General features: G+C 41.3%; 1 protein-coding gene across 3 annotated transcripts; it reads right to left on the bottom strand.

Annotated features, from left to right (window-relative positions):
- Positions 1-526: 526 nt before the first annotated feature.
- Positions 527-15,542, bottom strand: HSF2 (heat shock transcription factor 2). Of its 3 annotated transcripts, XM_063151090.1 has the most exons (13): positions 15,316-15,542; positions 11,907-12,015; positions 11,570-11,697; positions 10,091-10,215; positions 8,047-8,122; positions 6,835-6,896; positions 6,636-6,720; positions 5,667-5,836; positions 4,097-4,375; positions 3,432-3,537; positions 2,494-2,553; positions 1,837-1,903; positions 527-1,463 (listed from the first exon to the last, which is right to left on the bottom strand). In XM_063151090.1, exons 1-13 carry the CDS (start codon positions 15,475-15,477, stop codon positions 1,174-1,176), a joined length of 1,719 nt encoding a protein of 572 aa, XP_063007160.1. In that variant the 5' UTR covers positions 15,478-15,542; the 3' UTR covers positions 527-1,173. The 3 variants fall into 3 exon arrangements, with proteins under 3 accessions (XP_063007160.1, XP_063007161.1, XP_063007162.1); XM_063151091.1 differs by lacking the exon at positions 2,494-2,553; XM_063151092.1 differs by lacking the exons at positions 2,494-2,553; positions 3,432-3,537 and having other exon boundaries at positions 1,413-1,463.
- Positions 15,543-17,021: the final 1,479 nt, after the last annotated feature.

The following is a 17,021-nucleotide window of genomic DNA, read 5'->3' as shown; positions in this document are numbered from 1 at the left end:
CCTGTAACCCCCTGGCTGAAGTTCTCTCACAGTCCTATGCCCTTGGCAGCCATGTCCCAGTAAACACTAACATGCTTTGCACCTGGAACTGCATTCTTGCCTCATCAACTGCTGCCACCTCACTGGATCACACCTGTTTGAATTCAGGTAAAACACCTGAACACCGCTTCTACAGTCCTGTAACAAAGTTCCTGAGTCCTGTAGCAAAGAACAAATTGCTGAATTCAGAAAATGGGCAGACTGCTCTGTATGGATTCAGCTCCTTGTACAAGTGGCCAGATTACTCTGGAAAAAAACCTTGGATCCACTTCCAGAGCTGGGGAATGTGGCTTTTGTGTTGCATGTATGAAGTTAAGAAAACCTAGTTTTCTTTTGGAGCCTTATCAATAAACCTGTCAGGCTGGACATAATGAAACTACTTTTCAGGAACTGTGCATAGCAGACCTTGCACATGATAGGAAAACAAGATGCTGTTAAATCCATAACCACCTGGCACACAGAATAAGAGACAAACTTTTGACAAGTATCACACTTAAGTAACATTTATTTTGTCAGCATAGATGGTCCAAGTTAAAAGTACTCATGCAGTCACGGGGCCTGGCAGCTGTCAACAACTTTTCCCCAGTTTGTGCTATGTGTGAGCACTTCCACTGAAGTGAAAGTAAGGCAGAACCAAGATTTAGCAAGGTACAGGCACTTTGTTCCCAGTTGAAGCAGGGAAAATAAAAGCCTACATCAGGTCCTGGTCCCCCCACCCCAAAAAAGCCTCATGTGTGTTAAACAAAATGTAAAAAATAAAAACCCCAAAATACAGAAAGTCAGTGTTCCCTAACCATACACTACTAGTTTATGTCATCATATGTAAGACAAGAAGTATAAGAAACCATAAACCAAAGCTCACTATTGACAAGTGTTGGTTACTTGCAGTACAAGCAATGTGGGCAACACCAAGTGTTCACAGCAGTGCAGCAGGAGCCGGGCTCAGCAGTGCCAGCTGTGCCTGGTGGCTTGGCTAACTCCATAGCTAAACAACTGCTTGTATAAGATAGGAAAGGTACTTCAGATTCCACATATCTGGTTACATAAAACAGTGATGTACAAAAAACTCTCATACCAAACAATATTCTAAATAAATAGTTCATCTTCATGACTATATACAGAGCCTCCCTCACATCAGTTATCCAAGAAGGACATGTCTGTGTCCATGGGTGCTGGGGCAAGTTCACACAGGTAGAACAGCGTGGCCTCGCTCGCCTCTGCCTCCGTCAGTGGCTCCAGACGCACCAGTTTGCTCTGGGTGGGCTGGGGATCCAGGCTGCTCTCCAGGAGCTCATCCCCTTCCAGGGACTTTTCAGCAGTGGAAAGAGTTTCAGCTGTGAAGCCCCCACTCTCAACAGCAGAGCCTGGGTTCCCATCGAGGAATGCAAGGAGTGGAAAAGCAGTGTAGTGTATCAGCTGCTTATCTGTGGGGAAAAAAAATGCCCAGAATATCAATTCATGTGCCTTTCTACGTGCAGAAGGAAAAAACAAAATCCAACCCACACTATTTATCTAAAGAATAATTACTAAAATAGGTGTTTGTGTTTTTAAAGAATTGTTATGTTCATGTGTAACATTATTAGTGCAGATTCACCTGCAAAACATCAGTTTCTCTGCATCTAGTGCAGACAAAAATCTAAAAAGCAAATATACTAAGTATTGTGTTTTGGTTATTTATCAGCATAACATAAAATCAGATAAGGAGCAAATAACTGAGATGGCTTTTAGAGTAATTAATGTTCAACTGTGGAAACGTTTCAATAGATGACCACAACTAACTTGATCTGGGCTTAGTACCTTGTGTTTCCTGTGAAGCTGCTGGACCAGCATTATTCTTGTTAGCTTCTTTTCCCTTTGTTTCCACCTGGGAACAAAAGCAAACTTTTAAAATATACTTTTAAAACTTGTTCCAATGCTACTGGAGGACAGCTGAATGATAACGACAAATATTTTTTTATTTGTGATAAGATGCAGTGGCATAATCAATATTATCCACACTAACATACCTTGGCTGAGAAAACATGAAATGAAAACACAGACTACAAAGCAAGAACCAAAACTAATGCTTTAAATGAACTGGACAAATTCAAAGCACTACATCTTTGCTTCACTGCTTACTACTGGTTTCTCTTCCCACCAGACAATACAGATGAAACCATTCTGATAGAAGTGCATACCATGTTTGCAAATAAAAACATCTCGGGGATATAAAAGTCAAGGGACTGGTATAATGTAGAGGTAATACAAGTTTTAAAGGTCTAATTAATTAGGGTGCTTTTTACTTTGTTGTTTAAAGCCCAACAGGATGAACTCAGCTGCAGTCTTCCTATTCTCATGCAAGTCTTAAAAGCCAGAGCACAAAGTGCCATGATTCCAGTAAAGAAAACAGCAAAAGATGAGTGAATTTTGCATCTCTCACTAGTGCATATGTTGAGCAATGGATTTAAGACTTACTTTGGTATTAGTGATATGATCATGATCTGTGGGATTCATCTGCACAGAACTTGTAAAAAGCTGAATAAGACAAAAGACATCCAAGTTTTAGGTATCTCAGTGTTGCTATTAAGAATACAAGACCATTGCTTCTGTATGTGTGAGAAAAACCCCTGTACTTATTCCACCCTCTATGAGGACTGGAGACTGTGTGGAATTCCATGAACCCTGATCACAAAAGAAACAACTGTATGGCATCTAACATGGTTTGCTGCAGTCCTAAAACACCAATTTCTACTGACACTGCTGCATGGATAATTCTGTCTGCAAGATGGATGAAATTGCAAGTGACACCAAGCTGGAAGGAGCCATCAGTAAGTGGAGAGCAGAGGTGCTTTTAAGAGGGATCTCAGTGAAGTGAGAGGGAGCCAACAGGACTCCAGCAGGTTCAGCAGCCACATGTCACCAGGACCCAGTAACCTCATGCACTGGGGCTCAGGTTAGGCTTAAGGAACAAATGGACAGGGAGCAGCACTTCAGAGGGGACATGTGAATCATGGCAGACAACACCCTGCTACCAGCCAGCAACGTGGTCTTGCAACAGGGAGGAAGGTTCTTTTTAACCCCAGTTCATTGAGAAGACCAAAGATAATGTGCTGGGTTATTTCCAAGCAAGAGTACTAATTGACTTGACATCTAAGTTCACATCACAACAAATATCAGCATTATTTCATTAAGCAAGCCACTGTTCAGTAAGAAACTTAAGCATTCACTTGAGCAGTGGTGTAGCATTAAGACTTATACCAGTGCTCCAGAAACTCATAAAAATTTATAACTTTGCTTTGTAAAGGGAAGGAAAAAAAGATAATTTGTGATTTAAATCATATTAAACAGCAACAATACACACAAATGTTTCCTATAGCCTATTATGAAAATACTTAATTTTAAGTCAAAATTACATCAACCAGGAGATCTGGATCTATGCTGAACTGTCGTCCTGACAACATAGCCTGGAAGTCCTCTAAACTGCAGTCGATACTGTCCAGATAATCCAGAAGTTCAACTCTAGAAGGCAAACAGTATTTTATTGCTGTATCCCTTAATAAAGCAAGAGAAATCCTTAAGTAAGCTTTACACAGATGTACTACATGCATCTATAAATCTTTACCAGAACTAGAATGAACTAAGTCTTTCACAAGAAATGACCTCTGGAAAAATGAAGACTTTTAGCCTCTTTAGGAGAGAACCCAAGTCAGCAGAGAGGTGCTCTGGAATAGGTATCACAGGAATCATGTCAACATAACACTATTACATGACATTAGCAGAGATGCAATTCTTGCACAGCCCTTATGGGTCTAATCCACCTGCAGGAATGACAAAAATAAATCCTGACGATTTCAGCAATCTCCACAACATTACACTGCCAGATTAAACAACTCACTCAACAATTAAAATCAGAGGTCGCATCTTAAAATACTTAAAATAGAAGAATCTTCAGAAACTGGATGGAATATCAGTAGCCTGTAAGTTTAAAGTTCTCAGCAGAAACTGCTTTTCAGTTCTTTTTACTTCAGTCAAATAATCAGTTCTAATACTAGAAAAAACAAAAGACCAGACTACTTACTTTCCAAGAAGATTTATATTCTGTGAAATTACTCCATTTTCATTGAGTATGGAATCCATCACAGAGACTGGGTCTTCAGCAGTTGAAGTTGACTGGTTATTCAGCTGTACAGCACTTGACATGAGCGGGCTCGTGCTGTCACTGACATGGCTGGCTGGAGCATTACCTGGGACAGCAACTGATTCAGTGTTTTTATCCCCTTGAATTACAGGGGCATATTCATCTTCATTATCATCTTCCACAATTACAATATCGGGAGAATGGTAGCTACAGCTACAGCTGTAATGTGAGATAAATTAATTACAGCATTTCATACACACTTAAATGGGTATTATTCCACAGGTTTAGTTACCTCTCACTTCAGTCAAGCTACTATCAGGAAAGAACCTTTTCTACTGCTTTTTAATACTAAACACAACAAGATACTCGAAATCTCTATCTTTCATTGATACAGCTCTGTAATGATCAATACACTTAATGCAGCTCAGTTAGCAGACACTCTTGTGCCAGACTACAGTAACCAACTGCTAAAGAGCTATAGGAACACTGACACTTTTGTCATTAGTACCACTATAAGCTTGCATATAAACGTGAAGTATGTACCACATCATACAAGGTCACCAAGACAGACAGACAGACAGAGAGTATATATTTTGCCTATTTCCTGTTGAACAGCATCAACTCTGGAGCACCCACAACAAAGCATCCCAGTCAACAGGTTTGTAGTTAACCTTATTATGCATACCAGGAACAAAACCTGAAAACCAAGAGTGATCCTCAAATGATTTGCCTTCATGCCTATTCTGGTTCTTAACCCTTAAGAAGCTGTTAGTTACGCTGCCTCTCTATCACAGCCTTTTTTTTATTTAGCTCTTCTATCAGAGAATGCATTCCCAGGCATCAGCTGAGCAAGAACAATAGTGCCAATTCAAGTATAAGCTACAAATATTATTTTTTTTTCCTTGAGGCATAATACAGGCCCTATCAGTCCAACGCTACTCAAGAAGAGAGTTGCATCTAAATCCTTGGACCGAGTTTCAACCTGCTTGTAGCTGAAAGATGAAGAACTTCTGTAGAACTGGAGTACAGACTGGAAGGAACTCAATTACAAAAAACAACTGGACTGCAAAAAACCCAGAACCCTGAAATTAATTGGCTTAATGCAAGGACCAAAATCTGACATACACCACATGTAAATTTTTCTCCACAAAAACCTGGAAAAACAAGGGAAGTCGTTCCTATATGTACACACAATCAAAAAGTAAAGAAGACTTCTCTTACTCTGGCTTTAGTATATTTAACTATTATGCAATAATACAGATTGCTTTCACCAGTTTCTATCTATCCTCGCGATATTAAAACTCCAACAGCCAATTAACTATTTTGGAACAAATCCAGAGGTCAGTAAGTCAAAAGCTAGTGTGAATTCACAGATGAAGTTTCTGTACGTGCAGGAGTGCTGAATAATTCTAACCACTTCACCAAAAAAATTATCTAAGACATCTGAATTAGTGCATGTTATACAACACTGAAAGTCATTTATCAACACAAACATGTTGAGACTTCTTACTTGGAAGAATCTGAAGTGGTATCTTCACTTGTTTCTGGTGTAACAGGAAGATTTTCTTCATCAGCCATGGGATGTTCTTCCTCACCCACATCCTCAGTGACATCATAAATAACAATGTCATCTGAAATCTGTTCCCTTTTTTTTAAGCCCTCATTTCTGTTGAGAGGTACCTGAGAATTATTTTTAAAAGAGTCAGGGTAGAGGGACAATGAGCTTCAGCATTTTGACAGTTATCATTGTATCTTAAAATACTTCACATCTAATGAAGTCTAAGAGCTTTTCTACACCTTGGAGATTACAAGCTGTTTGTATAGATCTATGTTTAACAGAAAAAGCTATACAAGTAAATAAACATGCTGGAGAATAACAGCTATAGGAAAAAGAATTGGTAAATACTACAGGCGTAGAAATAAAATTATACTAGCACTGTCAGACATTAGAACTAAACATATTAAAACAGTGACTGCTGTTTAAACAATACTTTGTTATAAAGCTAATTCTAGTGCCACATTAGAGAGCTTGTTTTAACAATTTCCTCACCAATTACTATTTGGACAGCTGAAAACAACTTTCAGCGGTGTGACTCATTCAAATGTAACAGGAACATGACATGACTGAGCAGCACCCTGGGCCCTTGTCCCTGTATGGGGCCAGGGATGCCACATTCCTGAGATAACACTGAAACATTTTATGTGCTATTTCTAATAGCACCACTCTTAAAAGCAAACTGCTTTCAGCACCATCATGTATTTAATACACAGATAACTGGTTTATATATGCTTATGTTGGAAAGTGAATGGTGATTATCACCCCTCCAGCTTCTGAAAGGAAACAACACAGCCTATCAGCTGTACAAGCTGACAGCTCTCAGTACACAACTGAGTTATAGTCTCCATATGACAATGAATTTGATCCAAGTGCCCACCTGCACTCCATCCAAACAGAGAGTACCCATAATAGAAAACTTACATGGTGGCTACTGTCAGTTGGTTCTTTCACAATTTTCTGAAATACATTCGACTTTGTAGGTCCATTAGTGTTCAGAAGTAGAGGCCTACATCAGAAAGAGCAAAGTGAGGCAGCCATCTCAAACCCACCTCTTTGGTCATGAGTCAACAAGGCGTGTCAGTTTATCAAGTGGACAGGAAGTGTCCAAGATCATATTTACCTCTTACGTTTTAGGCTCACTAGTTGGTTGTTCTGCACCAAGGTAACAATGAATTGTACAATCTGTAAGGGAGAGAACACTACTGTTGGTTGCTTTACTTTGTAATTGTTTCTCATAAGCACCAAGGCATCTTATAGCAAAAGACACCAATAATAAAACCTATACATAAACAGCAGAACACTTTCTTTGCATAATAACTTTTATACAAAGCTGTTCAGAAAACCTAAAAATCAAGGTATAAACCAGTGCTGATAATATCTAAATAGTTACTCAATTGTTAAAGACTTCACATAGCAGGTGATAAGAGCCAGCTTTTATACAACATCATACAAGACACAGAAAGACATGCAGCAACTCAAATGATTAAAAGAATTCTAATTAGCAATGACAAAAGGCATATAGGGATGTGGACCATATACATAACCTGAATCTGTAAATACTGGTTCTGGTGAAAGACATTTTTGACAGATTCAGAAAAAAAAATTACATGTACAATTAACAGTATTCATCACCGGTCATTCCTTCTGAAATGTTTGCCTTCCTTCTCTTATGCTTTAAATCTAAGGCTTTAAAGTATGTATCTGGCTTGAAGAAACTGGGAGAAAAAATCAGTAAGTCTTTGCTACAAGGCTACTTGCAGTGATGCCCTGATATGTTAAAAAAAGATTATAAACTCTACGCATTTATATCAGTTTTGGTCGATCATAAATCTAACTGTTAAATAATCTAAGTTAACATATTATCAATAGGTTCCACTCAATTATTTATTCCTCTGGTAACTAGAATGTACAGTCAGTAAGTCAGTTAAGTGGGTCAGCAGTGAACTTCCAATACAGAATCTTGAAATTCTTGCAGTGAGCAAGTTACTCCCAAGCAGCTGACAGAGAATTAGACATCTGATTCCCAAAGTAATAAAAAAATGGATGGACCATATTAAGGTTAATGTAATAACAGATGTAGGATGTTCTTGAGCCTCTTTCTTTGAAAATGTTCACAAGACTTTGGCCTTATTTTCTGCTTATGCAATAAAATACCCTGAATGTTTGTATTACTAGGGTTTGTTCATCATATACCACCCTGCTGTTTTTTTCTATTAAAGAGAGATCTGACATTATAAAAAGCTGAGTGAGGGCAAAGCAAGATAACATGGCAAAGCATTCCTGTTTCAGAAGCACTCACTCAAGCACACACAACACCTGAATGAAGCCTTACCTTTCGAATAACTTGCTGCTGTTGCAAGTGTTTTGCTCTCAGTTCTGACACTTCCCTCCAAAGGGATTCATTCTCTCTGTTTAAAAATGATGATTTAAAAGTCACACTAAAACTAGTATTTAATTTTTGTTAAAGATCAGTTGGCTTCATTGAAACACTTTGAAATGTGTTTCTAGATTGGGGGTTGGAGTGGGAGTGTCACATAGTCACCAAGCAGCCTTGGAAAGTAACTGTGAAACAAAGACTCAAACACAACAAATAGCCTGCAGAGAATTTCCATCTGCTTTAAAGGAAAAAAAAAACCAAAATTCCCAAATTTGGCAATAATCATTACCCATACATTCAGCAATTAAAAATTAACCATCAGCATTTAACAGTTACCTCCATTAGCTCCAGTAAACAGGCATGTTAGGTGACCAAAAATAACAGGAGCATGTCAGAGGTAGCAGTTTTCACAAAACACTGTTTTAGAAACCTTGGTTCTTCCAGTACTGACAGGACTCCAATTACTGAGACAGTGTAAAAACTGCCCTACTGTAACCATAAGCCTTTTTGCTTCCACAGTGTATGCCATGTTAAGAGGTAGATAATGAGTACCAAAAGCTTCAGTGAATATGGGCAGACAACAGACCACTCTCCTCTCTTTTGTAGTTTAATTTTCAACACAAAGAAGCAAACCGCACTGGTGTATGGGGTTTTAGGAAACTTTAAACTACACTTTCAGAAACAGCAGCTCATGTGCAGTGTGATGAAGGGTACTACTCACTCCTCCAAGTGCTCCTATGTCTAACACACAATTTAAGAGTACAGTTCCATCACAAAATTAACAGCAGAAGTGAGGGACTCTGAACTTTCTCAGCTTTTTCACTAGCTTTCTCAACATGTTTTGTAGGACCAGGTGTTCTGATTTAGCTCCAGTTTCTACTTCATTCACTTTAAACTGATGAGATGACAATATGGATGTCAAAGACCAACCCCTAGGTTCTCATCTCTACAAACTGTCACTTAATTAGCAGCTGGCTGTCATTTCAGTGAAAGCCAGCCCTGCTCTGGGCAGCAGTTTGGACCTGATGGCATTCTGAGGTTCCTTTCAACCCAAATTCATCCAGGATTTCAAAAGGGCAAATATGATTTTGACTCTAGACTGTCCAAATTCTAACAAAGACTATGCCCTAAGCAAAAGAAGTTTGCCTCTAAATATTCTACCACTCAAGTCAGTAGAACTGAAGTCTAGAAATGAGAGAATTTACTTCTTAAAACCTGAAGTAATCACTGACCTCTGCCACAGAGGTACACTGTCATGAAACCATCTTCTAGAAGATGAAATAGAAACTCTAATAGTTTCTACTGAGATGATGTGACTTACAGTGCATGACCTTATGCTTATGTATCTAGTCTGTATGTAAATATTCTAAAGAATTAAGTAATTTGTGACACTTATCTCACTGTTGAGAATAAATCATAATTTCTAAGCAGGCAGTAATGAAATTCTACAAAAACTCTATTTACATTTGGATTTTCAATTCCGTTTCTTTGTCGATAAGGTAACTAATGAATTTCCAAATTAGATTTTCTAAACACTTTTTCATGGGTATTAACACTTCCACAATTTTTAACAGTGGGGCGTAAGGACAAAACAGGAAAATAAAAACAATGAGCATAGACATTAATTGTCCTACAAAATTATTATATGCAAGCTGCACAAACCAAACTCTGCCTCAAAACAATACATTAGCTATTTTAAACTTGAAGACAAAAATACTCAGCATACTTTATACTAAGAGCTGATTTAAATATTCAGACTCAGCATCTATATGGAAATATTATTAAAGGTGTTATTTAATTGCCTAGTTACTGCCTGTAACTTTTAATAATATCAAAAAACTCAATTTTAAAGCAATTTTTATGGAAGCTTATGTTCCTAAAGCAATAACTGAAATGAGGCAACCAGAAACCAAGAGACACCTAGAAACATGTCTTTGTCCAATATCTAGTATCAACAATTACTCAGCATTAAGGATGAGATACTGATGAAGCAACTTACCTCTTCAAAAGAGACAACTGAGATTCAATAGTTGTTTGCTTAATTTGCACCTTTTGAGCACTGCATATTATTTTAGAGAGATCTTCCTGACGGATCTTGTTTTCCTCAGGTCTCGAAGAAGAAACCTTTAAAAGATTAGAATCCAGAAACAACACTTCCCTTAACTCATGCTTAACTATTATTCTCTTTTGGTGATGAAGTATATTTTCTTACTAATGTTAGCAAAATATACACTTAATTTAATAATAAACCAAGCATCAAAGAAAACCCCCAAACCAGAAACACAGCTTTTACCACATTAGCTTTAGTTGTTACAAATATTTGTGTACACTCCTGACTCTTCAGGCATTTTCCCAAGTGTTCTATTTCATCATAACTGCGTCACAAAACCTGGTGATAAGCAGTACATCACCCTGTGCTGGTTTTGGCTGGCATGGGGTAATTTTCTTCATAGCATAGGCTCTGTTTTAGACTTGTGCAGTTGTGCTGCAGTGCTGGCAATACAGAGATGTTTCTGTTACTGCTGAGCAATGCTTACACATGGAGTCAAGGGCTTTTCTGCTTCTCACCTCACTCCACCAGCCAGTTGGCTGGGGCTGCACAAAAAATTGAGAGGGCACACACACAGCTGGGAGTTATCCCCACCTCACCAGAGGAGCATCCCCTACCATATGGTGTCATGCTTAGCACATAAAACTGAGGGAAAGAAGAAGAAGGAAGTGGAAGGGATGCTCAGAATGATAGCATTTGTCTTCCCAAGTCACCATTACATGTGATGGGGTCCCGCTTTCCATTGGGGAGTGGTAAATGAATTCCCAGTTTGGCTTTGCTTGTGTGTGTGTAGCTTTTGCTTTATTTATTAAACTGCCTTCATCTCAACCCAGGATCTTCTCACTTTTACTCTCCCAATTCACTTCCACATCCTGACATGAGGGTATTGAGCAAGTAGCTGTGTGGGGCTGTGCTCTTGGCTGGAATTAACCATGACATCAGGTTTGATTTGCCATATTTCTATTTGCTATCCATATGCACTTGACTCAGTAACAGAAGAGCACATTTCAGAAGCATAACAAATGTGTTTATACATTTGCCCCATTCTCTTGGGTGTACAGTCTAATGCTTACAGTAGCTTTGTTCTGAAGCTACATAAATGAGCAGTTTCTTACATTGCTGATGGTAAAGTCAAAGTATGCTCTGCACTTCTAATACTCATTTGCAAATTGTCATATTACATAAAACTCACACTTTTTTGCCACCTGTGAAACTTTACTACAATGACAGCAAAGTAGATAAAAAAAGCCTTGTCAAATCCCCCAAAATATCTTTACAAGCTCAAGATCTAAATGAAAGCAGGGAAGTTTGTTTCCATAAAGTCTGAACTTATTTGCACTCACAATCCTGCATTAAAATTTGACATGAACTTAGCTATTTATCAATACTGAACAGTACAGGCTTTCCACACACTGGATTTTCACTAACCTTCCTTTTAATGTGTTCCAGCAAGTCCTCCCGGCCCTGCCTAAAATATGCATGCCGAAACTCTACTGGACCGTCTCGCTCCAGTTTGACAATTCCAGAATCAACATGGACGACTTTACGGAAGCCATCTTAAAAAAAAAAAAAACAAAAAAAAAACAAAAGAAAAATCTCAAAACCCACATTAAGAAATTCAAAATATGCTGTCCCCACTATCTTTGAGAATAAGACAGTATCCTAGTTGCAGAGAACACAAAGCACCTGCTCAGAGGAAATGACAACTTAACTTTTATGTACAGGACTTGGAACTGTGCTAGAATGCAAAAATCCAGGAACTTACACATGTTTAACTGTCTGACAAAGCTTGCCATGTTGTTATGCTTGAAGTACTTGGGAAGAATCTCTTTTGCAAATCTCTGTTCATCCAACACCAAGAAACTCTTTCCATTCTAAAATGAGAGAGACACATTAAGCTACTTAAAAACCATAGCAGAAAACACACTGGGCTTTTAGAATTAATCACCAGATTGGAATGTTTCCTTTGTGCACGCAGTACATTACTGATCTGCTTGCCTACAATTTTCCAAAACAAAAAGGGTACAAACCTTGCAGTTGCAAAGCAACTGAGTACTATCAATTACATCATTACCTGTATCTGAAGGCAAACATCTCTACTGTTACACACTGCTTGACGATATGAAATAATTGTTTACCAGCAATGATCAGTTTCACTACAGGACAATACTATCAATTTTGAATGTAGTCTTGAAGCCCTGGTAGGGAATTTTAACAAAGAACCTGAGCAAGGAAAAAACACCAACAACCAGCTGACAGTCCCATCTGCTTTTCAGTATAAAACCATGATTGGTTTGATAGGATCTGTAGAGCAGATGAAGCTGTCAAAGAGGTGAGTGTGTCCACTGGGTTTTGAAGTTACCAAAAAGGTAGTCACCTAAAGCAAGATTCCCCTCCTGGAATGCCAGTTGTGAGGGAAGACTGATCTTTAATTTAATCCACAGGCTTTACCTAAAATAGAAGGATCAGATCTTTGTTCTTCAATGACTGCACTCCATTTAAACTACAGGGCAAGTAATTGGCAGAATGCAAATTACCTACTTCAAAATGGTTTAGGTTTTGTCTACACATCCACAATACTCTCACTCTGTAGTTAATAAAAAGTCTTATCTTCAACAATGTCAACACTTTTCCTGCATCTTCTTAAGAGGCCTTTTTACTTTAGTGAGTCACTTCTCTTATCCTCAAATGCCAGCAGCTCTGTGATCCCAAGAAGCTTAAAGAAGCAGCTGTAAGACCATATGTAGGTCCTTGTCCAAAGGCAGGTGTCCTTGTTTCAGCTAGGATAGAATTTTTTTTGTAGTAGCTAGTAGAGTGCTCAGTTTTGGATTCAGTGAGGGAATAATGTTGATAGTAAGTTAAGTTTTAGTTGTTGCTGAGCAGTGCTTACCCTAAGTCAAGGTCTTTTCAGCCTCCCAAGCACTGCCAGCAAGCAGGCACACATAAAGCTGGGAGGGTGCACGGCCAGGACAGCTGACCCAAGCTGGGCAAAGGGATACTCCATACCGGGGAACATCACACCCACTATATAAACTGGGGAGTTACCCAGCAGGAGGGCCAACTGCTCTTTCCAGATGGGCTGGGTACTGGCCCGCAGGTGGTCACCAATTGTACTGGGCATTTGTTTCTCTTGTGTTTTCTTTCTGTTTTATTACTGTTATCACACACTTCATTTCATTTCAGTGTTAAATGGTCATCTCAACCCACGAGTTTTACTTTCTCTACCAGGGGGTGGGGAAGTGAGCAAGTGGCTGAGCTGTACTTAGTTACCAGTGGGGGTTAAACCACAACAGCTCGTTCCAGCAGTCAGCAGGGAGCATCAGAAACAGGATGTTACACATGGCTCTCCACTGGATGACTTGGGCCTTAACACTGAGAGGAAGGTGGGGAGATTAAAACTGCCCATAATGCCCACCTACCTCCTGCTGAGAACCAATCAGTGGAAGAAAAAGGGGAAGCAAAAGAAATGCAAGAACAGACTATTTTAGCCAATGCTGTGTGTTAAATGCACAAACTGAAGGTGCTGAAGCAAGTGACACTACAGTGACCTGTGACACCAACAGACAACCTCCATGCAAGGCCTCACTTTATCAGCACCTTGACATTGTCCAGGCCTAGCACATGAAAAATGTGGGAAACACCTCCACAAGCTCTTGTTGCCCTGACAGTCACTTAGAGCAAAGCTGCACAGACATTAACTGTAAGTTTCACTACACAGCTAAATACGAGTGTCAGCTCCTAGTGCCAATGACTCCAGCACACAGCAGTCTCCCAAGTGCTCCATTTGGTACTCCTCACCCACATCACAAGCAATCCCTATACCTCTGGTTGTTAATAATATCAACTGTGATGGGTGAACCTTCCCCTCTAGAAACAGCTTTGCAGAATCTCAACTATTTTTACTGTTTTTAATTTTAAAAATAATACAAGGATACCTACACAGGTATTGGTACATTTACTTTAAATAAACATAAAAATAGATTTGGAAATACGCCATCAAAAGCATAAGGCAGCAAAACCAGCATTTTTAATGTAGACAATATCAATTTTAATGTAGACAATATCAATACAGCCTTTAGTATCTCTCTTCCAAAAAAAAAAAAACAAAAAAAGAAAAAAAAAAACAAAAAACCCGAAAATCACAAAAAAATCCCATCCTAAAACAAAACAAAAAAAAAAAAAAAGAAAAGCTGCCATAATCTCTTGAGGCCTCCTGCCTCCCTCCTTGGGAAGTTTTGGTTGAAGGTATTGGTAAATCATTTCCAGTAAAATATTTAAGACATTTCATTATTTCTAGAGCATTTAAAATAAGAAGTTCTCAATTGAGTTTAACTCAATACCACAAAGATATTGATACGATTTGAGAACAAGATTTTATTGAAAACAGCATATAGGGGGGAAAATGAAGCAGTTATTATTAAAATACGTGCTTAGAACTGTCAATGATGCTCACTGTAGCAACGTGCCAGCCCTTCATTGCCCTGTGAGAAAACTGGGGCCCAATTCGAGCTCCCCCATGGCCCATCCCCTTCCCGCCACCCCAGCAGGTGGACACCGAGCCCGGGAAGCCCCCGGCCATGCCCCACGTGGCCGCCCCGCCGTGTCCCAGCGGGATCCGGCCCGGGGGCAGCACACAGGAAACAGCACCGGGCCTGAGCACGCCGCTCTGCCATCGCCCGGAGCTCTCCCGCAGCCCCGGCTCACAGAGGGCGAGCCCCGTTCCCGGCGCACCCACCACCCCGCAGCCCCACGTTCCCCACACGCTGGCTCCTTAACCGCTCGGCAAAATCCTCCGCCTCCCGAGCCCCTTCGCACCCCCACGGGCGCCCGAGCCTGCTCAGTCAGAGCCGCCAGACAGACACCCCCGCCCTCCGCAGCGGTGCGTGGGACGCGCCCCCAGGGCGGGCACCGCAGCTCCCACTCCACAGTTAACACACAAGGGAGAGGCTGAGGGCTGAGGCGAGCCGGCCTCTGCCGAGCAGCTCAGCTCAGCCCGGCCCGAGCCCAACCAAGCCATGTGGCCGTGCCCTGATTTTCCATCCTCCCCACGGGCACGCCGAGGCCCCAGCAGGCCCCGATGCCTGCCGGAGCGAAGCGCAGGGGGATGGCGGGGGCTCGCGGGGGCTCGGCCACACGCGGGCGGGTAGGAGGTGGGGGGGGGATAGAGGGCCGACCTGGCTCCAGGTGATGAGCTGGTTGCTGGGGGTCTCGCCCAGCAGAGCCCACAGCTTGCTGAGGAAGGCCGGGACCCCCGGGCTGGCGAAGGGAGGCGACGGCTGCTGGGGAGGCTGCGGGGGCGGCGGTGCCAGCGGCTGCTGCTGCTGTTGCTGCTTCATTGTCGCTCGGGAGCCTCCGCGGCCTCTGTCCGGGAGGGAGCACAACCAGACCGGCCTGGCCCCGCCCCTCGCCCTCACCCCGCATGCGCGGCGGCCCCGCAGCTCGCGCGCGTGCCGGCCCCGCCCCTTCCCCCTGCGCCTTACATAACGTCTCCACGTGCGCCGCCTTCACGTGTCACAACAGCGCGGGCACGGGAGGGGGACGGGGCCAATAGCGGCGCGCCTCGCGGCGGGGGGGGCGGGGCCGCGGCGCGCGGGCGCACGTTCCCGGCGGGGCGGTGGCGCGTGGCGAGGGGCGGGCGGGCGCGCGGCTGAGGGGGGCGGGCGGTGAGCGGGAGCGGCCCCGCTGCGGCGCCCGGGGAACGGCGGGCCAGGGCCTCGAGCGGGCCTTCTAAGGCCTCACCCCAGCCTGGCGTTTCCGAACCGCCTGGGAGAGAGGCGAAGAGTAGCTAATAGCTCAAAAACATGAGTACACAGGGCGTGTGCACAACAGGAACGTGCAAACCAACTCTCCCCAAAAGCATCTCGGGCAGGCCCTAAGCAGACCCCTCTGCGTGGCAACTTGTGTTTAGACTTCAGACTTATCAGCTGCTGAAACTGTGAAAAGAAACTGGGTATCTCAAGGAAAAGAAAATAATGAATGGTGAAATACACTAATTTTTTTTATACTCTACCAAGTATTTTGCAAAACTTAATCACATATTAACTGCAGATAGTTTTTAAGAAGTTGTTCTATTGAACTAAAATTAGTATTTTCACAACAAACCTTCATTGACTGGTAGTGTTACTAATATTTTTGTGGAAAGTTCTCAAAAAAAGTCTCAAAAAATCTCAGTTTTACCTGCTTCAGTTTACAGTGAAAACGAAGCACAATGGCAAAGGGAAGATAACAGAACCTTTAACAGGGTAGGCAGCAAGAAAATGAAGTTTAATATTTCTGTTTCAAGCTGTGTATCACACAGCTTCCCTTTTGTCATCATTAGCAGCCTACCATAGCCTGTAACAAACCCTTGGACTGACAATCACTAGATCATTCCTGAAAGAAGTCACAGTTGCTAAGTTTAAGGCTCAGCTTTTCAGGGTCAGTATTTGGAATGAGAAAACTTAATGCCTTTTGAATTTAAACACAAATTTGCAGTAATTTTCCCAGTAATTTTTCATCCTGACATGCATGTGCAGCAAGCTCTCACCAGATTCCGTTTATCCAGATACAAATGCTAGATAAGCAGAGAGAAGAAAATGGTTGTGACTTAATCTGGACTCAGTATTGCTCTGCATCTTATATTTCTTGTTTACAACTTTCATCTGAAAACAGAAGTTGATTTGCAGAATTGTTGGACAGTATTTCAAAAGGTAAACCCCTATATTGATGTCTTTAGCTGAGACAGAAGTGGAACCACACACTTAATTTTTTTCATTTCCCCAGTAGATTGAACATCACCACAGTGAAAAAGACTGCTGTGTAACTTGATTTCTAGTGTCTTACAGTTGAGGCAAGTCTTTAAATCTTTCTTTCTAAACCTCAGTTTAGGAAAAAAGCTTTC

This window comes from Melospiza melodia, chromosome 3, assembly GCF_035770615.1.
Source record: "Melospiza melodia melodia isolate bMelMel2 chromosome 3, bMelMel2.pri, whole genome shotgun sequence".
In the NCBI taxonomy this organism is placed as follows: domain Eukaryota; kingdom Metazoa; phylum Chordata; class Aves; order Passeriformes; family Passerellidae; genus Melospiza; species Melospiza melodia.
The sequence above is the reverse complement of the archived record's forward strand: the minus strand, read 5'-3'. Positions and strand labels throughout refer to the sequence as shown.